Source organism: Pinus tabuliformis, chromosome 2_2 (genome assembly GCF_031772625.1).
Source record: "Pinus tabuliformis cultivar Carrire ecotype Pingquan chromosome 2_2, CPIR1, whole genome shotgun sequence".
Taxonomy (NCBI): Eukaryota; Viridiplantae; Streptophyta; class Pinopsida; order Pinales; family Pinaceae; genus Pinus; species Pinus tabuliformis.
In genome coordinates this window covers 1,087,234,694-1,087,261,215 of record NC_142300.1, presented here as the reverse complement: position 1 = coordinate 1,087,261,215, position 26,522 = coordinate 1,087,234,694, and the positions used below count along the sequence as shown (strand labels likewise).

General features: G+C 36.3%; 1 protein-coding gene across 1 annotated transcript in view; it reads left to right on the top strand.

Annotated features, from left to right (window-relative positions):
* Positions 1–18,200, top strand: part of LOC149197168 (uncharacterized) — a 46,734-nt gene extending 28,534 nt beyond the window's left edge. The window contains exons 5-6 of the mRNA XM_089403866.1: positions 17,391–17,601; positions 17,679–18,200. Of these exons, the coding sequence (XP_089259992.1) occupies positions 17,391–17,601; positions 17,679–18,041 (574 nt within the window). The 3' untranslated portion in view covers positions 18,042–18,200. The remainder of the gene's footprint in view (positions 1–17,390; positions 17,602–17,678) is intronic.
* Positions 18,201–26,522: the final 8,322 nt, after the last annotated feature.

Below are 26,522 nucleotides of genomic sequence, written 5' to 3'. Positions count from 1 at the left end.
CCTCCCATGCATGCTATGTATGGGAAGCTACATGATTTAAAATCATTAGTAAGAAAATTGGAGTGCAAAAAAAAATAACATGATTAAGGAGTTAGCTTGCATCAAAATGGGGCTGGAAAAATTTGGTAAGATCTTGGATGCTGGGAACCCTTCCCCATATCTAATTAATAACATCAAAGGGTTGGAGGAAAAGAAGAAAAATATCCTCCACATGCAGGAGGTCACATGGAGATTAAAGAGAAGGGTGTTGTGGTTAAAAGAGCGAGAGATGAATACTAAAGTTTTTCACAGGTATGAAAATTATAGGAGGAATGTCAACACCATATCAAGTATTAAGGACTCAAGTGGAAACATGGTACATACTTTCCCGGAGATTCAGTAGGCGACAATAACCTCTTTTGAGTATGCCTACAAAGCAAGGTGGGGAGAATGTATGGAAGACGAGATTTGGGGATCAAAATCATATCCCATCATGTTCAATCTAGGAGAAAATGGGGAGTTATACAACAAATTAAATCTAGGGAAAGTACACTTGGTCCTAAAATATTTTACGAAAGATAAATGCCCCTGACCAAATAGATGAGCGGTTGAATTATTCTTACATTTTATTGACCAAATTGGATGAGACTTGGTCCCAATGGTTGAATAATGTAGGCTTGGAGGACACGTTACTGGGGCCATCAACTCCACATTCATTGCACTTATACAAAAACATACTGAATTGGGGTCCTTCATAGACTACATACCCATTTCACTTTGTAATCTCGTATACAAAATTATCTCTAACATCATTTCACTTAGAATTAATAATACTTTGTCCACCTACATTTCTCTGGAGCAATATGGTTTCTTAAAACACATATTGATACATGATGTGGTTGCTACAACATAGGAATGAATGCATTCCATTCACACTAAGAAAATGGAAGCTACTACCGTGAAGGTGGATTCTCAAAAATCTTATGACAGTGTAGGCTGGAACTTCCTCCATGTCATTCTACATAGGATTGGCCTAGAGATGCAAAATGTTGAATGGATTATGCCATGTGTTACATCAGTTAAATATGAAATCATTATTAATGGATATCCCACAAAGTTATTTGGTGCTGATAGGGAACTTTGACATGGATGCTCACTCTCACCATTGGTATTTATTTTTATCATGGATGCCCTCAGCTATAAATAAAAAATGCATTCTTGGAGGACAGTTTTAGTGGATTCACTATGGGCCTCAGCATTAGAGCCTCACATAGCATTTTTTAGACAATATATTAGTATTTGGAATTCCTTCGAGGGCGAAGTGGGCTACATTACATTTTATTTTATATAGTTTTGGCAGTACATCAGGACTCCTTATTAATAAGGACAAATGCTTGTTATTATTTGCGGAGGGGCGACATGACGATATCAAATATATTGCAAAACTATTTTGAGTTGAAACACAACCAATTTTCTCTAGTTTAAAATATTTCGGATTCAACATTAAGCCAAATAATTACAAAGTCAATTATTGGTTGTGTATTGTGGACAGATTCCACAAAAGGATCTCTAGATGGGAACATTAGTGCTTAACTCTCAGAGGTAGAGTCACTCTTACAGAGTGAGTCATGCAACAATTAGAGATGTATTGGGTTCATTGTTTTTTTCTCCCTCCTGATTATTAGGAAAATAAATGGTATTATGGAAAAGTTCATATGGGAAGGATCTGGAAAAACTTTCAAATTCCATCTCATCAAGATGGGAAATCTCACCATTCCTAAGAGGCTAGGAGGCTGGGGGGTTTTGAATCTAAAATTCCTTGGATGGGATCTTCTGATTGAATCCTTATGGTGGGGTTTTTTTCGTAACTTTTTATGGGGAGAAATCATCAGATTGAAATATTTAGTGGGCATGAAGGTTGCACACTCGATGAGAGATGGTCTAATTGGAAGACCAATATGATCCACCATCTCAATGAGCTTCAATAATATTAAGTGTTGGCTCTCGAAGCGAGCATGTTGGATATTTGGCTCAGGGAAGGAGATCATTATTTCTTGGGACCATATCCTAAGCATTGGGATTGAGCTAAATTACACTGACACTCTTATACAAAGTCTAAATTACAAAGGCTATTTTTACCTTGCACACACGATCAAAAAATGGAATGGAATCACACCAATATGGAAGAGGGAAGGGGAGATTCTATTGATATGAGAAGTTGTTGGGAGCTCGGAGAGTTTGATTCATGCATTGTGTAGGTCGGGAATTTTCAATGCTATTATGAAACTAGCTCACAAAAATATAGAAAGGATAGATCAACGCCTTAGAATTCAGCCTCTTCGAGGGGGAAAGCTCCTTTACATTACATAAATGATCAATTCATGGATAATTCAAATGACAAAACCTCCTTTCTACATATAGGAGTCTAAGGAGTCACAATATAACCCAGTCGACCTAACAATAATAATATAAAGGCACAAAAATAAAAATAGAGGGATTCTATGGGGCATAGTAATAACAATATGGGGACAATAGGGGCACATCAATATTAATAAGGGATACCACTACAATAGTAATGGGGGCATCATTAGTGTTATAGGGACCTAACATGCCCCTCTCCTTCAAAAAACAGTTGTCCTCAATGCTTGAGTAGTTTTGGATGCTTCTGTATAAAGTTCTCATCCTCCAATGTTGAATCTTCAGTGGATATGTTCTTCCACTTGATGAGATACTCCGAAATGGATCGATTTCGTAGTTGTCAAGTTCTTGTTTCTATGACTGCTTCTGGTTCCAATATAATTTTTCCTTCCTCGTCAAGTTCTGGCAATATTGTTTGAACTGGGAGCTTGTCACCTATAACCTTCTTTAAACATGAAACATGGAAAACTAGGTGCACTCGAGAAGCTGCATGAAGCTCCAATTTGTATGCCGTAGTACCAATCTTTTGCAACACCTTGTATGGACCATAATACTTTGGTGATAATCTATTATCCTTCTTAGCTTGCTTGAGGGACATTTGTTTATATGGTTGTAGCCGTAGGAATACCCAGTCACCTACATCAAAATTTCTTTTGCTACGATGTTGACCTGCTTGTTGTTTCATTCTATTCTGTGCCAACATGAGGGTATCCTTTAAGAGTTGGAGAACTTGTTGTTGATGCTCGATGTGATGTTCCACTACTTTAACATTAGAATTTTCTCTTAAATATGACGTGATGGATGGTGGTTGATATCCATAAAGTGCCATAAGTGGGGTCATTTTTGTTGCAGTATGGAAGGAAGTGTTATACCACCATTCAGCCAGAGGCAACCATTTGACCCATTGTGTTTGTTTATCAGATACAAAGAAACGAAGATATCCTTCCAAACATTTGTTTACTATCTCAGTTTGTCCATTAGATTGAGGATGATAAGAGGAGCCATGAGCTAACTCAGTACCAAGACAAGAAAACAATTCTACGCAAAAATTTCTAGTAAAAATGGGATCTCTTTCACTTACAATAATCTTTTGGTTTCCATGTAGCTTTCGAATTATTTCCATAAATGTAGTAGAGACTATACTGGCTTTAAATGGATGTGATAATGCACAAAAGTATGCATACTTGGTAAGTATCTCAACTACCACCATGATGACACTCTTTCCCTCAGACTTGGGTAAACCTGTGATAAAATCCATTGAAACCTCCTGCCAACGTTGGCTTGGAATTGATAAAGGTTGTAATAGACCTGGTGTCTTAATTGTTTTAGCTTTATTTTGTTGGCAAACCAAACATTCCACCACAAACTTTTGAATATTTGATTTAAGGCCATCCTAAAAAAATTCCTTCTTAACCTTGTGGTAAGTTTTTAAAAATCCTGAGTACCCTCCTAAGGGAGAAGCGTGCAATTCTAGAAGAATCTTTTGTTTGAGTTGGGAATTCTTACAGAGGTATAATCGATCTTTGTACCATAACGAATCATTTTTCCAGCTAAATGTATCAAATGTAGTGGAACCTTGTTGTGACTTTCGAATAAGTGCCCACACTTCTTCGTCATTCTTCCATTCCCCCCTTGCTTCATTTATCTAATCTGGTTGGATAATAGAAATGGCACACAACAATGCTTCCACATCCTCATCCTTTCTTGAGAGTGCATCTGCCACAACATTTTTCTTCCCTTTTTTGTAGATGATTTCAAGGTCATAACCCAACATCTTTGTGACCCATTTTTGTTGTTCTTTAGAGGATAATCTTTGTTCTAAAAAGTATTTAAGGCTATCATGATCCATTTTTACCTTGAAGTGTCTTCCCATTAGGTAGGGTCGCCATTTCTTAAGTGCATGTAGTATTGCCAACATTTCCTTCTCATAAATAGCTTTGTGTAGATACTTTCCCTTGATTGGATGACTTTCAAAAGTAATGGGTCTTTCATCTTGCATTAAAAAAGCACCAATTCCGTTTCCCGAAGCATCACATTCCACAATAAAGGTTTTTGTGAAGTCTGGCGCAGCTAAGACCGATGATTGGCACATTGCCTCTTTAAGATGTTTGAAGGCCTTTGTTGCTTCTGGAGTCCATGAAAATGAATCTTTCTTCAATAATGTTGTTAGACGTGCTGCTATTTTCCCATAATTCTTAATGAACTTGCGATAATACCTTGTCAACCCGAGAAATCATCGCAAATGCTTTATGGATGTGGGGATTTTCCATTCCTTAATGGCCATAATTTTTCTAGGGTCTACCTTAACTCCTTCATGAGATACAATATGACCAGATATTCCACCTCTTGTACTCCAAAGAAACATTTTGATCTTTTCGCATATAATTGTTTCTCCTCTAATGGTTGTAGCACCCTGTCAATATGTTCAACATGATCCTTCCAAGACTTGTTGTAGATTAGTATATCATCAAAAAATACTAACACAAATCTCCTAAGAAAGGGTTTGAAAATGGAATTCATCAAACCTTGAAATGTAGAAGGTGCATTGGTAAGGCCAAAAGGCATGACCAAAAATTCATATTGACCCTCATGAGTTCTAAATGCTATTTTCAGAATGTCTTCAGCCTTCATTCTGATTTGATGATATCCTGAACGAAGATCCAACTTGCTGAAGTAAATTGATCCATGCAATTCATCCAATAATTTGTCAATGACAAGAATGGGAAACTTATCTTTAATAGTGAGCTTGTTGAGCTCACTATAATCCGGACACATGCACCATCATCCATCCTTCTTTTGCACCAATACTACTGGAGTAGAGAAAGAACTTTGGCTAGGTTGAATTATACTAGCCTCTAGCATTTCTACAACCATACATTCAATTTCACTCTTTCGGGAATAAGGATATCTGTACAACCTAATGTTTGGAGGAATACTTCCTGGAATCAAATGAATATCATGATCATGATTAGGACTAGGTGGGAGACCTTTGGGAGTCTCAAAAACCTTGGAATGACTGTCCAAGACTTTTTGGAGATCTAGAGAAATAGATGATTTCAATGTGGAAACATCTAGCGAACATAATTGTGCAATTACACCTCGTTGTTCATTTTTTAGAAGCTTTGTCATACCGTTAGAGCTGATTATCTTTCCCGGCTTCCCGGCAATACCCCTTAATTCAACATCCCTTCCATCCGCATAAAATTTCATGAAAAGTTCTTGAAAGTTAAAAGCTATTGTACCCAAGGATTGTAGCAATTGAACTCCTAGTACAACATCAGCACCTCACATTGGAATGGAAAACATTGGGCTATTCAATACATATTCTCCCATGGATAGCTTGATATTATGGAACTTCCCAGAGAAATTTATCGTACCCCCACCTGCAACCATCACTTGACACTTTGGTGCTGAATATAGGAAGCAATTCAATTCTTTTGCTATCTTACAATGAATAAAATTGTGGGTACTTCCTGAATCAATCAACACTATTACCTTTTTCTTCTTGATATGTCCTTCTATCTGTTGGCATTATGATACAAGTGTTGTCCTTGATGGCAACTCACTCAGAGGTTGGTACAGGTGATGACAACTTAATCAGAGGGCAGATCTTAGTACAATAGGCCAAGAAAGTTCATACACGCAAGTTCATTAAGCCCAAGTCGCGTATACAAGCAGGTTCACTATATACCAAGTCGCGTATACGCAGGTTCGCTATATACCAAGTCGCGTGTACACATAGGTTGGCTTCAGTAAAAGAGCATGTATGTGGAAAACTTATCTTTGGTCCGTGGCGGTTATTCCTTGGAAGTTGTGCCTATAGTTTTGGACCATGGTGTATCGACGGACGTATTGATCCCTAGTTTTGAAGCTGATGGTATTGTGTTACTATGGTTTTGGACCGTGGTATTGTAAAGGGCCTAAGGCTATATAAGGAGAAGATCATTAGGCAAGTGGAGGCAAGCAAGGTGTGTCTAACGAAGTGAGAAGATCTGGTATTACTGTTTATCTGTTCAGGACGCTTGGCAAGGGTCGGATCTGAGAGCGAAGGCATAAGTAATTATTTCTAGATCTGCACGCGGGTTGCCTTTGGAGAAAGCATGTATACACGCGGTTTTGGTACAGTGAAGTAGCGTATGCATAATAAGATTTGATATTTCAGGTTGATGTTGATTCTAGTGGTTGTTGCAGAGTTCTGGGCTCTGGTTTGGGTTCTGTGGTCTTGATGACACGGTTTCAGTGATTCAGTATTGGGTTGTTTAATGAATTATGATGCAAGTATAAGTTGATGATTGTATTGCAGTAATGTTTGTTTTGTACTCTTGGATCCAGTCTGAAAATTGATGAAACGTGGTCCCTGAAGGAAAGAAGGTTGTAGGGTCAGCACCTACGTACTAGTAAATGGATCGGCTAGTACAAGAGCTGAGGGGGTTGTAGCTCCCTTCCAGAAGTAGTTGGAAAACGAGAGAGGGTTGCAGCCCTCTGCAGGTTGTAGCCTGCGTACTCGTAAAGGACTGCACCAGTACATTGTAAAAGAAGTTTCTCATTAAAGAAGAAAGAGACAAATTGCAGCAGGTGGTTTTCACCCACATTGGGTTTCCACCTTATATCATGGTGTTCATGTGTGTGGCTTTTGTGTGATGATCTGTTCTGTTATACTGCACTTGTTTACTGTTAATATGGTTAATAATGTTCTGATGCATTTACTGAAGATAAGCTAACTGAATCATAAGATCTCTGGATATACGCTAGTTGCTTTAGACACAGTAGCGTGTACACGCGGGTTCACTTAACTGAAGTAGCATATATGTTTCTGAGTATGAAATTGGAAAGGTTTTACTGATCTGATAATACTGATTCACCCCCCCCCCCCCCCTCCCTCTTAGTATTATTTCCAACAATTGGTATCAGAGCAGGTCCTTCAGAGGAGCTTGATCGCTTGAAGGAAAAGATCCATCAGAATGGCTAATCTAGAAAGAGAGGCACACATCAGGCCACCAGTCTTTGACGAGAACAATTTTACTCACTGGAAGATAAGAACCACTGCATATCTACAATCACTTGGAGCAGAAGTTTGGGGAATCGTAGAAGGAGGATACAAATTCCCGTCAGCAACTCCTACAGATCCATCAGAGAGAAAGCAATATGAGCTCAATGCCAAGGCTGTTATTGTCCTATTGATTAGTTTGACACAATCAGAATTTATGAAGATCATGCATTTCAAATCAGGTAAGGAAATATGGGACAAAATCGTTACAAGCTACGAAGGAGATGATTAGGTAAAAAGAGCAAAGCTTCAAACTCTCAGAATCCGGTATGAAACTCTTAAGATGCATAGTAATGAAAGCATAGCTAATTATTTCCTGCATATGGATGAGATTGTGAATTGTATGAGGGATCTGGGTGAAGAATTTGAGGAAGTTGTCTTAGTTGAAAAGGTTTTGAGATCTCTGTCTGCTAAATTTGATTCTAAAGTATCTGCCATAGAAGAAAAGGAGAATGTGCAGAAAATCACCATGTCACAGCTTCACGGGATCTTAACTGCTTTTGAAATGCGACAAGAGGTACCACCAGAAGCCGCATTCGAAGTGTCAGAGGAAGAAGATGAGGTAAATTTTGTCAAGAATCTTGAACAGGGAACTAGACGGTTCAAAGGTAAGCTACCTTTCAAATGTTTTCTATGTGGTAGAGTTGGTCACTATGCTGCTAGATGCCCTCATAACAAAGGAAAGATATCTGAAGAAGATGGTAGAAGCTATTATACCCATATTAAAAGTTCATTCAATGATAGTGAAGATATTAGAAGTCTCATGGCACATGAAAAGAAGAATGCTTCATTCAATAATAGCGAAGATATTAAAAGTCTCATGGCACATGAAAAGAAGAGTGCAGAAACTGAAGAAGTCGCCAAATTAAAATAACAATTGGAGACAGAAACCAGGGTAAGGGAGCAATTGCAGGATATAGTAAAGGATTAGAGCACAACTATTCAGAGACTTGAATCAAAGATCCTCTCTCTAAAAGAAGATCTTAAAAAATCAAGAGAACAGAACAGAGAAGATCTTGAAGATCAAGAACATGAAGTGATCAAACTAAAGCGACGAGTGGAAGAAGGAAGAAAATCTGAAGAAGACCTAAGGAATTAGTATCTGAAAAAGGAAGAACAACATCAAGTTGAGGTAAATATCTTGAAAGGTAAAATAGAAGAAAAGGATAAGCTTTTACGATTTCAAGATAGTACTAAAGTCTTGGATGATATTCTTAATAGTCAAAGGTCTCCTGCTATCAAGACTGGTCTTGGTTTTCATGAATATGTTGAAGGTGAATCTAGTTCACAAGGTGAGGCAAGAAACTCTAATGAGAAATCTGAAATGCTCAACAAGGAACAACCAAGGAAAGAAATTCCTCAAGGAAGATCCTTTACTCCTAACTATGGACGTGATAGACGATCATTTTCTCCACTGAATAATGTTGAATGTTATGTATGTCATAATCTTGGACATGTTGCAGCTAGATGTAGAAGTAGAATGGCTCAAGACCATTACAAAAGATCATCGCATCGCAGGTATTTCAGAGGATATTGCTTTGCCTGCAATGCATATGGACACAAAGCAATTGATTGCGATAGAAGGAACATGAAATATGTAAGATGTTATACATGCAACAAATATGGACATATAGTAAGGGAATGCAGAAGCAGATTTCAAAATTCAAAACAAAAGGACCATACATCATCACAGTTCCAAGAATTGAAGAAGACAGAGACAGAAAAGTGTGGCATAACTCAGTCAGCTGACATAACAGACACAGGGGAATCTGAAAGTGATGAAATTCAGTATTCCATCTTGCATACACTGATATAATGAAGACAAGTCGCGTATATACGCGAGTTACAGGCTGCAAAGTCGCGTATATATAGAAAGGGCAGCAGGAACAGACCCAGGAAATGGTTCAGTCATGGTTGACTCAGGCTCAGGGGGAGCATAAAGGGCAGCAGAACAGACTCAGGAAATGGTTCAGTCATGGTTGGCTCACACTCAGAGGGAGCATATTCTTCAAATAATTCATTATTGGCATTATGGTTAGAAGTTGATGATGAAACTAAATGATACATCTTATTGTTTGATCAAAGGAATGGTTTTGCAGGCTTATGATAAATAGTTATTGCTGGACTTAGAACCTGCATCTGCTCAGGGGGAGCATGGATGGATTGATACAATTTGGCATATACAAAGGGGGAGCCAAATCAGAAACTTCAGCATGCACTCAGGGGAAGTATGGACAACAGTATGGATAGCAGAAGGTATACCAAAGAAGAGAATATCTTGGTCGGCCCTTTGCCCTTGATGTCAAAGGGGGAGAGTGACTTGGTGTGGTGGTTGCCATCAAGTCCAAAGGGGGAGATTGTTGGCATTATGATACAAGTGTTGTCCCTGATGGCAACTCACTCAGAGGTTGGTACAGGTGATGGCAACTTAATCAGCGGATAGATCTTAGTATAGCAGGCAAAGAAAATTCATACACGTAGGTTCATTAAGCCCAAGTCGCATATACAAGTAGGTTCACTATATACCAAGTCGCGTATACGCAGGTTCGCTATATACCAAGTCGCGTGTACACGCAGGTTGGCTTTAGTAAAAGAGCGTGTATGTGGAAAACTTATCTTTGGTCCGTGGCGGTTATTCCTTGGAAGTTGTGCCTATAGTTTTTGACCATGGTGTCTCGACGGACGTATTGATCCCTAGTTTTGAAGCTGATGGTATTGTGTTACTATGGTTTTGGACCGTGGTATTGTAAAGGGCCTAAGGCTATATAAGGAGAAGATCATTAGGCAAGTGGAGGCAAGCAAGGTGTGTCTAACGAAGTGAGAAGATCTAGTATTACTGTTTATCTATTCGGGATGATTGGCAAGGGTCGGATCTGACAGCGAAGGCATAAGTAATTATTTCTAGATCTGCACGCGGGTTGCCTTTGGAGAAAGCGCGTATACACGCGGTTTTGGTACAGTGAAGTAGCGTATGCATAATAAGATTTGATATTTCAGGTTGCTGTTGATTCTGGTGGTTGTTGCAGAGTTCTGGGCTCTGGTTTGGGTTCTGTGGTCTTGATGACAGGGTTTCAGTGATTCAGTATTGGGTTGTTTAATGAATTATGATGCAAGTATAAGTTGATGATTGTATTGCAGTAATGTTTGTTTTGTACTCTTGGATCCAGTTTGAAAATTGATGAAACGTGGTCCCTGAAGGAAAGAAGGTTGTAGGGTCAGCACCTACGTACTAGTAAATGGATCGGCTAGTACAAGAGCTGAGGGGGTTGTAGCTCCCTTCCAAAAGTAGTTGGAAAACGAGAGAGGGTTGTAGCCCTCTGCAGGTTGTAGCCTGCGTACTGGTAAAGGACTGCACCAGTACATTGTAAAAGAAGTTTCTCATTAAAGAAGAAAGAGACAAATTGCAGCAGGTGGTTTTCACCCACATTGGGTTTCCACCTTATATCATGGTGTTCATGTGTGTGGCTTTTGTGTGATGATCTGTTCTGTTATACTGCACTTGTTTACTGTTAATATGGTTAATAATGTTCTGATGCATTTACTGAAGATAAGCTAACTGAATCATAAGATCTCTGGATATACGCTAGTTGCTTTAGACACAGTAGCGTGTACACGCGGGTTCACTTAACTGAAGTAGCGTATATGTTTCTGAGTATGAAATTGGAAAGGTTTTACTGATCTGATAATACTGATTCACCCCCCCCCCTCTCAGTATTATTTCCAACACTATCTTGATGTTTTGAGGAGTGGTAATTCTAGCCAATGCATTACAAGATATGGTCGGATTGATTTCTTCTTTATCTAGGATTTATTCCTGGAGTATATCTTCTTCTTTTGACCTTTCTTGTTCCTTTTCTTATTCCTCTTTACAATCTATGTAGAATAATGTCTTCTCAGCACACTTATGACCTTTAAGTGTATTTGCTATCACAACTGTAACAAAGCCCTTTTGCTCTTTTTTCTTCCAATTGTTGTGTGTCAACCTTATAGGTTGTGGAAGGCTAGGGGCAACAACACTTCCATCTTTATAGTTGTGAGTGGTAGGCTTCCTGGTTGCCATAATTTTGCTTTCCATTTTTCTTGCTAACTTGAGTGCCTTCTCCAATGAATCAGGTTCCCAAAGGCGAACATCATGTTGGATATTCTCCTTTAAAGTCCCTATGAACACATCAATCCTATGCTCCTCTAGAATATTTTTTACCCTTATGTTCAATTTTTGGAACTCCTCAATGTGCTCCATCATTGAACCGTTTTGTTTGAGAGTTATCAATTGGCTAAAATAGGTCTTTCTTTTTGTATTCTCATAATGTGCTGTCATTTCTTCTGTAAAAATTGCCCAAGTGACAATTTGTTTACGAGAGCAAAGCCGTTGATACCATACAAACTGATTTGGTTCCAAATATAAAGTTGCAATACATACCTTTTGTGTGTTTTGCACGTTATTGAGATCGAAAAATTGCACCATCTGTAGTATCCATGTTGCGGGATCCTTGCCATCAAACTTCCTCATATCAATTTTTGAAATATGGTGGGTCTTTGATCCAACATCAGAGTCGATGAGATCATGATTAAAATTTCTTTTGTTCTCATCATGAGTTTCCTTTACTACCCTTTCACCATTAGTGACCATTTCTTGTAGCAACTTATTCAAATTTATCTTCAATTCTTCCATCTTAACATCCATGCCATCCATCTTAGCATCCATGCCACTCATCTTAGCTTCCATGCCATTGATCTTAGTTTCCACACCATTCATCTTAGCTTCCATGCCATTCATCTTAGCTTCCACGCCTTTTATCTTAGATTCCACGCCAATTATCTTAGCTTCTGTTAGCTTTTGTGAGAGTAACATTTGTTGCACTTGGTCTCGTAATTTTGATATATCATGTAGCGTTTCTTCCTCTTCGTCATGAGTCATGTTAGAAATTTTAGGTTGTTTACTAGGTGTTTCCATTTTCTTTCTTTGGGGCGTTAATTACCGAGAATAATGCTTCACTATTCCCTTTGAATTCCTTCAAACTAATTTTTCAAACCAAGCTTATGAAAATATAAAAAAAATATGCACCTTTTTTCACTTTGTAGGCACTCGATATTGAATCTGATGTATCTCTGTAATTTCATATCTTCCAGTTCTGAATTTGCGACCTGCAGTCACCCTCTGGGTCCTCTTTCAAATGCCACCAATCTGATCGAATTTAGATTCTCCAAGAAAGAGTTATGCACAATCTCCCAAGATGACCTGATTATATACCTTTTTAGAAGAGCGAACTTGTATGAAGTGCCATGTGTCACTATTTTGACCTTCAAGTCTACAAATATACACAGAAAACTACAGTCCGTCCACTTTCTGTAACTTCTTACAAAATTGAAATCTGATGTTCAAAACAAAAGTTATGACAATTTTCCCAAGGTCACCTGTTTGGAATGTAATTCAGGAGTTTGCAAAAAGACCAACTTCCTCAGATCATATCTCCGCAAATATAGCACGAAAAGATCTGAAATTCTCACCCGAGGTTTGGCGCGATTTTGTCTCAAATGGGTTTTTTTTTGCGCTTCTAAAACGTCGCAGAAAAAAAGTTATAGCGAAAATGCAATGATCACCTATTTGGAGCAGCGAAACCCTATAATCCAAACCTCTCATACCAAATTTTATGAAACCAGCTCACAAAAATATAGAAAAGATAGATCAACGCCTTAGAATTCAGCCTCTTCGAGGGGGCAACCTCCTTTACATAACATGAATGAACAATTCTTGGATAATTCAAATGACTAAACCTCCTTTCTATATATAGGAGTCTAAGGAGTCACAATATAACGTAGCCGACCTAACAATAATAATATAAAGGCACAAAAATAACAGTAGAGGGATTCTATGGGGCATAGTAATAAAAATATGGGGACAATAGGGGCACAACAATATTAATAAGGGATACAACTACAATAGTAATGGGGGCATCATTAGTATTATAGCGACCTAAAAAATGCTTAGGAAGGCAATCAGATAAGGTCGAACGAGCGATTACACTCAGGTACTATCTGTGTCACGAATGCCTACCTATACATCTATTGCAACATACACAACATAGAAAATACATGTTGGTTTACCAGATTCTGGAAGGTCTAGGTCCCATAAAATATTATACTATACACATGGCTAGCATGGAAAAATAAGATATTGACTTGGGAAAATCTGAGGAAGAGAGGCATAAATGGACCACGACAATGCGTCTTATGCATATTGAAGGAGGAGAACAATTTTCACATCATGCTTCTCTCCCCAATAGATGAGCAAATATGTTCTAGGATCTCTTTATTATTCTCTTTCACACATATAACACATGATACTGTTGAAGATTTCTTGTTATGGTGGAGATGGAGGCCCAAAAGAAAAATGGCAATCCCCCTGGTGATCTTTTGGGAAATTTGGAAGGCAAGGAACTCCATTATTTTGAAGGCAAAACACTCAATATTGATCATATTATTAACAATATAGTATCATGGTTGAGGCCTTGGTTGCAGACTAACACAGTGTATACTGCCGTCACTCATAGAAAAACTACCTCGAATATATCCTTTGGAGATCGGTATTTTGATCATGAAGAACACAGTGGATCATGTGGATGTTGTGTGCGGATTCACATCAACCAAAACCAACATTATTGAATACATTTCTCATGTGGCAGTGGGACTAATACGAGAGCTGAAGCCATTGCACTTTGGGGATTATTATGGTTCACAATATTCCAAGAGTGCAAATCTATGGGGTCTCACAAGCCATTATCAACCATGTGCTAGGAATTTCCACCATCTCCCATCCACATTTACACAATTGGATTAGGAACATTAAATATCTTAAAAGAACCTTTCAAAATATTACCTTCTACCATATCCACTGAAAATTTATTACAACTACAAATGACATGTCAAAGTTGGGCATTTCAGATCCTACTGAAAACATGCATATCACATTGGGGTTAGGCAGCTACACTATGGATGTTGACTCCATGCCACTCCGTGGATGATGTTCCCTATTTATGTTCCCCACAGTTTGCTCTCGGTCCACACCATACTTCTTTTGGCATTTGCTTTGCCATGTTTAAAATTTTTGAGACTTATGACACAACCTCTCTCGTTATAATCTTTGGCTTTCATACATAGGGAGATGGTTTTGGGTACTTGTTTTGGTTGCAACCTTGAAGGATCTCCAACTCTAATGTTTTTGCTTACTGTTTGCACATTGTGCGAATGGTATATGATCATATGAGGCTCTTACCCACATATGGTGGACTCCATATATTGTTTACAAGCATGATATGATGTACTTGTTTTTATGCTTTTAATATTCACCAAAGTTTTTTTTCTGGCCCAAAAGAAACAAATCCTCGGCTAAAGAAACGTCTAAGATCAACGAAAATTGACAGTCTTCATGTGAGAGAGATTACTAATAATCATAAACAACGAGAAAAGTTACATAGAGATTGGAAATGATGACCTCAGTTAAAAAAAAGCATAGATTTAGCTATTCAATGACGATGAATATGTCCAATGTCAAAAAATACTTTGGATTTAGGCAGGGAGGAAGAAGGATAAATTTAGATATGGAACTCGTTGATTTTTAATTCCTTAAGCTTCGATTTTATAATAGACAAGAAAATTAATAAGATAGAAGGATAATTTATTATATAAGAAGATATGTGTGGATTTTTTTATACAACAAATTTTAATTTTTTGGAGAACTGGAATTTATTCAATTAAATTAAAATACCAAGGCAAAGTTGCAATCAAAACAACTGTAAGAACTACCCATTGCTTGGATTCGAACCTAAACAACATTAAAGATAATGAGTTGTGGCAAATATTTTTGCAAGGCCAAAAAGGATAAAAGAATAAATAGATTGAGAAGACAGGACAACAGCCGACTAGGTGCAAGTTGCTGGAATAAATATTTACCAAAAGGATCCAGCAAAAAAATTCACGAGAAAAAGTTGATTATTAGTATATACATAGTATTGATTATCTGGTGTTCATGCTTGAGAAATGTAATAGATTTAATAGAAAAAAACATACACACAACTGTTGATATGAAATGATTTAATTTATTCTAACTTGACAACATATTTTCTCGATTTTCAAATGTTTATGATTATTAATTCCATTAATGTATATTTAATAAATTTAAATTAAGAGAGTACATGAAAACATAAGAATTTACAGATAAAACTTTATAACAAGGATTTCCTAGCATAGGTAATATTCCACATTTCTAATAGGATTATACATAATATAGAGAAATGTATAAAAAATCATTATAAATTTCATGATTTACCTGCTAAATGAGTTGGTTGAATCCTATTTGTGAGTTGAAGGAACCATTTTACTTGTAACATTGTGAACTATACCATACCATCATGTTCTGGTATTTTATCATGCGAACAAGCTGACTCTCTACCAGATAATCAGCCACACCATATTTTTACTTTATCAAAAAAATTAATAGAAAAAATAAACATACTAAATTTACTTATTAACTACATTTCTATTTTTATTTTTTTCCATAAAATTTTATTTTTTATTAATTATTATGAATCATCTTATTTATTATCTTTCTTTTTCTATTTATTAATAATAAGTAGTAATATGAAACATTTTTAAAAAACATATGTATAACCCAATCACTCACTTTTTTACCTATGAAACTTATGTTTTTAAAATTCAATATTACAACTCAAGAATCTCAATGTATAGGATGATAACTATAACATCCATTAAAATTAAATTTAGTTTATTGAACCTTAAATATGGTAAAAGATGGTTTTGAATTTTTAAATTGCTATTTTTGTGTTTGAAAAGCATTAAGAGAAGTTTTGAAAGATCATTATAGTTTTGACCATTTAGAAGATTCAAGAGGTTTTTTTGTAATAATTTTTATTTCAAATTTTGTTTTAATTTGTATTTATCTACAACATTATCATATCTTTTATCTTCAACCTGTACCATATCTTTTATCTTCAACCTTCTTAGTGTTATAAGGATGAAAAAGTCACTCATCCTACAATGTTTCCGGATCTAGTTTCAGTATGCAACTCATGAGCATTTATTTTTATTTTAGCAATATTATTTTTCTTCTTTAAAATAGTTGAAAAAATATTTGTAATATTCTATATCATGATTAGTCACCTCATATTTTAAGTTAATTTTATCTTATAATTTAGAGAATTTAAATATGATAAAAAAATTAATATTATAAATATTATGCAAAAATAACATATTTTATTTAGATAAAACTTAACCTAAAATGTGCGATGATATCTTTCTACGTTATTGTGATCTCTAATTCTGGATTATGAACCACTACATTTAAAAAAAAGAAGGCAGAGAGGAAACAATAAATATTTATCGTCACTCTAATATCAGTTTAAATGAGATGTTGGTAAAGTCGTACTATTTTTAATGACCCTTACGGAGTGATATTTAATATATAGAATTAATATACTGTTCGTTTATGGTTAACTATTTCCCTTTGAAAAACTTAACAATGGTGGTTAAAAATTTGATTGCAGCTATGATTCATTAATTAATTTTGTTTAATATTTTTGAGATGTTGATTAATAAATAGTTTAGTTAGCTTATCTTACATTTTTTAATTTTTTCGTTTTTTAATTTTTGTAAATATATTTTTTGATTGATTTTATTTAAACTTGTACGAGATTTGGCAGAATAGTAAGCTGACATAAGTAATTTAGAAAATTGAAATGCCATACTCAATGCATTTATATATTAAAAACAGAGTAATGGAAATTCACAAGCTCACAGCATCAAATAAAAGTTAGACTGCCCTTCTAGAAATAGTAATTTCAGCGCATGAAGTCTTCTTTATCTATTTTTACTGATTCATGATTACAAGTGCTCTTTCTAATATTATTTATCATTAATTTCTGTGCGCCAGATTCAAGATATACATCGAAGGAAACGCCTGGTCGGTTAGTCTCAAAAATATTTTGGCATGTGACTCGCCAACTCTGTTGATAACACCACAATACTATGAATTCTTTCTGAGAGGTCTATTTCCCCTATACCATTACTGGCCTGTGAATGCCGATCAAAAGTGTGAATCCATACAGTTCGCTGTCAACTGGGGAAACAATAATAAAGATAAGGTAAAGTTGTCTACAGTATAGCTGCCATTGAAATAATTGCCTCTTCAGACAGCAAATTTAAATTTGGTTTTCTGCAGGCAAAAGATATTGGACAGGCAGCCAGAGAATTTATTCTGAACGAATTAAAAATGTCCAATGTATACGACTACATGTTCCATGTTCTAAACGAGTATTCGAAGCTTTTGAAATATAAGCCATCTGTTCCAGAAAATGCTGTGGAGTGCTGGTCTGAGACAATTGTTTGCTTTGCTGAGACTGAAGCACAGAAAAAATGTATGGAGGATTCAATAATTACCAGTGCCAGTCCTTCCCCTCCATGCAAGCTGGGGGACGAAGAGCAGGATGAGATTGATATCAAGAAATTCGAAGAAAGGAAAGCGGAGTCCATGGATTATGTAAGGTATTTGGAAGAGGAAATGAGCCTTAATATTCCAAGCTAATGAATGTGGCCTGTAATATCACCGTTTTCTTGAATTAGCCTGCTCTCGACATAATTCGAAGCTTGTAGACTAACCCTTCTTCGTAATTGTTATGGACAAATTAATGTTAATTATATGGTTCGAAGAAATTAACCATTTGAATCAAGATTTTAACGACTAACAAATATAGCATAAATGGAAAACCATATTGTTCATTTTTCAATTAATAAGGTTACTTTGAAGTCAAACTTCAAATTGGTGACTTTTCTTGTTTATGGGAGAAGAGATTTGATTGCTCAGGTTCATATGTTTATTTGATATATATAGTTTACTGCTTATGGATTTTAATCCCTGACTTTTTCGAAAGGAAGACATACTTTTAATTATTAAGTTTATTCAAATTATATTATATAAACCAAAATAAAGATAATATGTGTTGATAACCCTAATAAATAAATTAAAACTAAAATAAAGATAATCTACTTTACATCCTAATAAATAAATTAGATTAATAAATATGTAAAAACTTAATATTTAGAATACTTTTTTTTCCTTATGAATTTAACTCTTATTTTCGAAAGAAAGACATATTTTGAACCATTTAGCTCGTCCAAATTATATCATATAAATTGAAATCAAGATAATTTATGTCGATCACCATAACGAATAAATTGAATAAATAAATATATAAAAATTTATGCCAAGGCATTTTATATGGAAAAATTTTAAATAAAAATATTTATATATTTAAATTTATATTTTTTTAATATATGTAGGGAGAGAAAAAGTGATAGTTAGAGAATGTGAAATTTATATATTATATGAAAAGTATTATATTTTTTGTAAGTCGAAATTTTATTCATTAGTAAAAAACGATGTAGATCATGATTAACAAAAAACATGTGGTCTCACCCCGATCAGCTTTGCAGCATATGGGAAAAAGAAAAGAGAGACCCAAGGACATCGTCCACAACCAAGAAGGCGAGAGATAGAGAAGACAAGTAAAACAAAGTGAACACCTATAGTCATGCCAGTCATAAGATGTGATGGAAGCTAGGTTGTTCGACGCTGTCCCAAGAGGGGGAAGAGGATGGAAGGAGCATTGGACATGCCCTTCGAGGTGAGCCATCTAGGACTCCAGCTCCTCCACCTTCACTGATAGCAGCTTCTCTCCATGCCACACCACCACCACTTCTTCTTGAATGCGGCATTGGATGTAGTGCATTCCATCCAAGGTGGCTAGCAATTCAGCGTACTCCTCTCTTCAGATTCGTTCACTCGTTTCCAACCACTCCAATAGGGATTGTATCAACTCGCGACAATTCTCGAGACATCAATGCTGAATTTCCCTCGCACTAGGTGTCGAACACCTTGCAGACCCGCGCCTTCCCATATCACCTTGTCGCAAGCCATCGCTCCGCTGTGGCTGTTGTGACCACTCCCGAGACCGCATCACCGAGTTGCCACATTCACGACCACCTCACACACCAAACACCCTTCACCGGAAGTGCTCCACTCTCTACCACCTGGGCAAGGCCCTAGCGCCTCCACTCCTCGGTCCAAATATTGTATTTGTGTTTCTTGGTCCCCATGTCTAGCCGAGTCAGGCTTTATTGGGAGGGAGGATCACCCTCACCATGGAGACGGGCGCATACTGGCTAGACCAACAACGACATTGTATATACTATAGTCAAGAACATAAGAACCACATATTCATTTATGTTGTTAAAACTAGGTTTTTGACTCCATGCATATGCATTCAACACCTTGAAAATCCCTTCAGCGCTCGGATTATGGATAGTTCACAAGTAAAACTTATGATTCTAGCAAATCCCCATCGAATTCTATGCAATTTTGACCAAAAAAAAGTACTGAAAAACCCTTCAAAAATTCTAAGAAATAACCTATTAGAAAATTCTCCAAAAAGTCTATGTTATAAGCATAAAATTCGAAACCCATATTAAAATAAATAAAATAAATTTTCATATTAAAATTCCTAACATATTCATTGTGGTGGCTATACATGCCAAATTCATTATGAAATATCAAAATTTCAAAGTGAATTAATGGAGAGTAATCTGAATAATCTATAAATTTAAAATTCTTCAAGTTTAAGATTATAAGGGAACATTGGAATTCCATGATATGGATTAATTGTTAAGAAAAGAGATTGTAAAATATCATAAATTTGATAAACGAAATAAAATAAACAATGATTGAGAACGAGAATAACAAAAGTTTGAGTGGAAAACCCATAGTGTATTGGTAAAAGCATAGGGAAAAGCTCAACAACTATTTTATTACTAGCAATAATAATTACATGAACCTTCTCTTGAGAGCTCAACTCTCAATTGCTCAATGCTCAACACTGAATGAACCAGATTTTATTTATAGAAGAATTCTCTGTTATATTTGACGAGAATCATTTGTTACAATTTAAGATAAGTTTCCATTACATATTTTAAAAAATTAAAAATAATTACACTCTCATTCAACCATATTTGAACTCAAGCTTCAATATTTCCATTCACAATTAAATATTTTCATTTACTCTTAACCATATTTAGACTCACACTTAAAAATATTCCACTTGAGACCAAATATTAGAGCCATTCGTCTTTTCCTAAAAATATCTCATCACCTTCATATCGCACTAGTGAAGATTCTATAGAGCTCTTGCTTGGCAATACTTTTCTTAACATGTCGGTTGGATTTTATTCTGTGTATTTTCTTCAACTCTACCATCCCATCATCTCTTACATAGCGAATAAAATGATATCTAACACCAATATGTTTTGTTTTGAAATGATATGTTGGGTTTTTTTGCTAAGTGAATAGTGCTCTGACTATCACAATGCAACACATATCTATCTTGTTTTATTCCCAACACTTCTAAGAAGTGTTGTATCTATAACATCTCTTTATAAGCATAACTTAAAACTATATATTCTTCCTTTGTGGTGGAGAGAGCTACTGTCTTTTTGAATTTCGACACCCATGACACGAGTACACCTCCACAAGTATACAAATAACTAGTTGTGGAATTTCTACTATCACCATATCAACCATATTTGCATCTATATAACATTTAAGTTTAGAGTTGTTTTTACCAAAGTATGAAAAATATTTACTAGTACCCTTTAGATACCTAAAAATCCATTTAACCACTTGCCACTATTGTTTTCCTAGATTTTCAGGAAACCTACTTACAACTTTGACTGAATGTTCAACATCTAGTCGAGTACATAACATGGCATACCATAGGATACCAATTGATGAAGCAAAACGATTCCTTCTCGTTCTTTCTTTCTTATTATCATGAAAGGGACCTAAGTTATCACTGAGTTTGGTGTTAGGTGCAAGGGGTGTACCTACTAGTAAGACATCATTCATATTAAACCTGTCTAACACGTTTTCAATATATTTTTCTTGTGATAGCCAAAACCCTTTTCTCTTCATGTCACATACGATTCTCATGTCTAGTATCTTCTATACAGGACCCAAATATTTCATTCTAAAGATGTTGCCTAAATCCTTCTTCAACTTTTGGTCCATGTTCTTATCACGACCAACAATTAGCATGTCATCGACATATAAATATAATATAATGTACCTTTTCTTCATATTTCTTGATGTAAAAAAAATGATCAACCTCTCATATTTTAAAACCATTTCCAACATAAATGAATCAAATTTCTTATATCAATGACATCGTTTTCACTTGCAGAGACAACCTTGGATTGCTTACAAGACCAGTGCTTGGTAACATCTAGATTTTATGTGTCTTATATGATCTTCAGGAAATTAGAGACATCATATACATTTTATACATATATGTAAATACAAATATACAATAAACAACATGGGTTGGTTCCTCCATCCAAGGACATGAGCCATGTATTTCTAGTATCCTTTCACGTATGCAACTCATAGGAATATAAGTATAGACTAGTGGAGGATGAGTAATTGGAGGACATAAAATTTAATCAAATTTTGCAGAGTAATGAAAGAAGAGAAGGAGATAGAGTAACTCATCACATAGAGATTGAAACATCAAGAATTCTACACTTGTTTGAGTTAAATTAGACATAATGGATGTAAGAGGATTGGATGTTGTGATTCGTGGAGTGCACTTCTAAAGATATGATCTCAAAGATACATACACGCATGTGCATTAACAAATCAATACGAATGAATCTATAAAAACATATGAAAAATTTATAGCAGCTACAATTACATGAAATGAGAGAGGAATCTGAACATAATGGAATTTAACGGAGAGGTAACATACTGTAGTACTTGAAGGTTGGAATCACCACAATTTCATTTATATCTTGAAAGATGTAAATCTGGAAGTCATTCAGTTTCAAAAATAACCTGTAGTTTTTCTTTAGAATTCATAACCTTTTCTAAGTGTTTCTTCCTCCCTTTTATAAGGAGAGGAAGAATGTGAAAATTAAGAAATATCTCAGGTTAGAATTTCCAATAGCCTTCATGACTAGTTGTCTCATTGTGCTGGCTCTATCACCTCCAATTATTAGAATAGAAAGATACTTTTCTTGGAAATAAAATAGAATAACAATATCAAGAAGAAACAACAAAAAATAATTAACAAGTGAACTGAAATGATGGTCCTGTAGAAAATATCTCTACTCCACTCTTTTTTCTCACCTCCGACTCAACTGAGCTTCTGCTACATCATGCCCTGTGCTATCTTGGTCGGTTCCCCATCGCTTTCGGTCTTAATCGCTTTTCTTCTTCTCTCGCAGGAAGAGGGAGTGATCGCCCATGATGGTCATAGCTGATTTTAAACACTGCTACCAACATATCCGTCCCTTCTTACATTCTTTATTAAACCAACGCAACCAATGGTGCCCCGTGAAATAATCATGCAAGTGTATTGGGGATTTGGTAGTTCGGGAACTTTAAACTGAACATGATTCATAAAGCAACGACCGTCAATCTACTTTGGTCCCTTATGCCTTAGCCCGAGGGACTTATGTGAAAAATGCATAGTAGAAGCTTGGGGACTCAAGTCTTAACCCTTCTAAAGCTAAAATTCGTTTAGCTGGGACAAGGGCTGATTGTTTAATATATCGCATTGTAATGAGTCCCAACACATAATATGTAGGACCAAACTACGTATGAACCTGTGCCCCTTTTTCAATATCGGCGCTTCTAGATCTGGAATCTCTAGTCCTTTCCTATGGTCTCACCCTCCCAATTCCTGCGATTGCGATATGCAATGTGGTTTGTCCCATGTCGAAAGAGGATAAGGTAGCGCCAGCGTCAAGGATTTAACACATAAAATACCTTTAGCAACTTCTATGCCCAACCATTGGTTTGAAACATAAAGCGTACATAATCGTGTGACCCACTTTATGTCACATGTCTGCCTCGATTCAGGCCCATGATATTAGGTATTTCCCCGATATGCACCTTTATACAACATTGTTTACGTGCTCCTCCATGGTTATGATCGTCGATATGTGATCGCCCCCTTCTTCTTAGCCCTTAGTTCTTTGACTCATTTTGACCACATGTCAGTCCCTGTATTAGAGCCCCTCAACGAGAGGATCGCAATTATAGGATTCACTACGGAGTGGTGTGTTGTTTGACCGATCATCGATGGTCGATTGATGACATCATAATTATCGTGTGTCACTTCCTGATTTGTGACACATGTCATCGGACATGCCCCCATAGGTCCCTGAAAATCCTAGATTAGCATGCCATGTGTCCTTCGTATTGTCACATCATGATGATGTTAGTGCCATGTGGCTTTCTCAGGAACAATAGTGCTCTACCACATGGCCCCCTAGAGGAGAGACAAAGGGCCTACCTTCCCTCGGGTTTTCACTGCCATCCTTTGTAAAAGTGTTTTTAGCTCTCCTGATGCTTTACCACTCACATATCGCAAATCGCCATATCACAACTTTTGGAATTCTAACCTTGTCAACGTGACGATTCGTCGATCATCAATATCTGATGCCCTATACCCATCAATCACCGATATCCCTAGATCCTAAAACCCGTTGATCGCTCATATGCGATATCAATAGTCGTTGATAGTTGATATGTCGATATGTTTATATCTCTTGATTGTTAAGACCTCCAATCTACAATTTGTTATATTGGTGATCGCTTGATCACTGAGCTCACTACCCTTGCCTGCCACTACTGGAAACTTTGATTACGATTTGCGATGAGCCTTACCCTTGGTCTTCTTCTCTTTGTTTGTTGGCTTTCAAATGGTAGCTTCAATATGATCTAATTTTTGATGCAGAAGTCCATTTTTGGACTTCCATGTACCATTGGAAAGCTTACTCTAAGCACTATCCACTGGAGAGGGTCAGATTTTCATTTGAGAGCTTCTGTGGCTTAGAAGATGGCTGCAAACTTATCATTTATTTTATCCTCTTTGTACAACTAGAACTCTATTTTCGGAAGATGACAACATTGGCTCCACCTGGGGACAATGCCTTTCTAGCAAGGTGCTGAGAACTTGCATGCTGTGAACTACTCTTTTTTTGGCATGGAGTCTTTTTAAACAAGCCAAAATTTTGTGAAAATAGAACTTTAAACAGAAAAATGGAAATTTCATATGATTATTACAACACACACAAGTATTTAGAATGAGTGCAAGACAATATAATTATACAAATAGATTTTAAGGAACTAGTCATTTACTAGTAGCTCCAATGATTCACCTTCCTGATTTTCGAGTAGGTACGACTTATTTACTTTTTCTTTTGAAATTGTGAAAGGGTTGAACAAAAGGGAATAAAAATTGCTATGTTTACCTTTTTCTTCCCATCAGAGAACTAAATCTCTCATTTGAAGAGGTAAATCCTTGCCCTTTTTGTCAAACAGGGATTTTATCTTTTGTTGGTAATTTACCAATTTAACCACCGCCTGTTCCCTTTTTTCATGGAGCTTAACCAGTTGGTCTTACCCTTTGTTTCAAAGCACTTGGTTCCTCATCAGCTTCCTGTAGTAACTTTGCAACAGGAATTTCTAATTGGATTGGGAAGACTGCAACCTTACCCTACACTAGCTCCAAAGGCGATCTTACAGTAGAATGTTTAGGAGTCAATCAGTTAGCCTAGAGTGCAAACTTCAATTCGGTGTCCCAATTCCTATAATTTCTGTTGATGGTCTTCTTCAACACTCTCACCACTTTTTTATTTGAGGACACAGCTAAGTTGTTTCCTTCAGAATAGTAGGTAGTGGAGTGCCTTATGATGATATTGAATTTCTGACAAAAGATGTTGAATTTTTCAGATTTGAAGATTTGGGAATTATCAGTGATGATTTTGATACGGCAACCAAAATATGATAATATGTTCTCCTCCATAACCTTAACTACCACTGATTCTGTAGAATTTCTGGCTTGGATGTCCTCCACCCACTTGTTGAAATAATTTGTGGCCATTAATATCCACTTCTGATTGCCACTAGATGGTGGGTTTATCTCTCCTATGAAGTCTAGTCCCCACTATTAGAAGGGTTCGTCCACATGCACTAGGATCAGGGAAAGAGGAGAATTTTTTGTCTCTTAGCAAATACTTAGGACTTACGACATGAAATGACTTGTAAATGCACATTTCCAAAAAGTGTAGGCCAGTAGAATCCCGCTTTGAGGATTTTGTGAGTTTTGGTCTTCTAGCTGTAATGACCTCCACAAACTCCCCCATGAAATTATTCAATCACTTTATGAGTTTTTTCTTCTACCAAGCATAACAAAAAACTCCCATTGGGTCTTTCTAATAGAGTTAACCATTGGATATGATATACTTTTGACCTTGTAGTCTCAATGTCCTGTATTTGGATTTGTCAAGCCCTAGTGGGCACCTTAGGAATAAGAGATAATGGATGATATTCTTACACCAGGGTGATCCCTCATATTTAGCATAGATATTTTTCTCTGCTATGTTAATCCAATTCTACTGAACTTATGTTTTGTCTTCCTCCGTTATCAGGTTTATTCCCAAAGCTTGTCCAGTTAGATTCCGATAAAATCTTAGCCAACGCCTGGCCTTTTATTATCTTAGTTGGTTTTATGTATAAGTCATATTCCTATAGCTTTGTTATCCACCGACCCCTTCTTCCTTCACTGTCTCCTTGCACAAGGATGTCTTTGATCACTGTCGTTGGGACAAAGGTGGTGATTTCTTACTGTAGCACATACACTCAAAATGCCTTCAAATATTTGACTAGTGCATATGCTTATTTCTCCAAGATGTTATATTTCATCTCAACATCCCTCAGGACATGGATGAAGAAGGTGAAGGGTTGCTCATAACCATGTTTATTCTTCTGTAACAAAATTGCAGCAATAATATGTAGCGAAGAACAAGAAAAGATATAGAAAGGCATTGAGTAGTCAGGGCTGACTAGTACTGGTTCTTCATCAAAAGCTTCTTTAATTCTAGTAAAAGAATCTCGAGAGGTAGGGATCCATTTGACTTCATTTTAATTTTTAAGCATATCGGTAACACC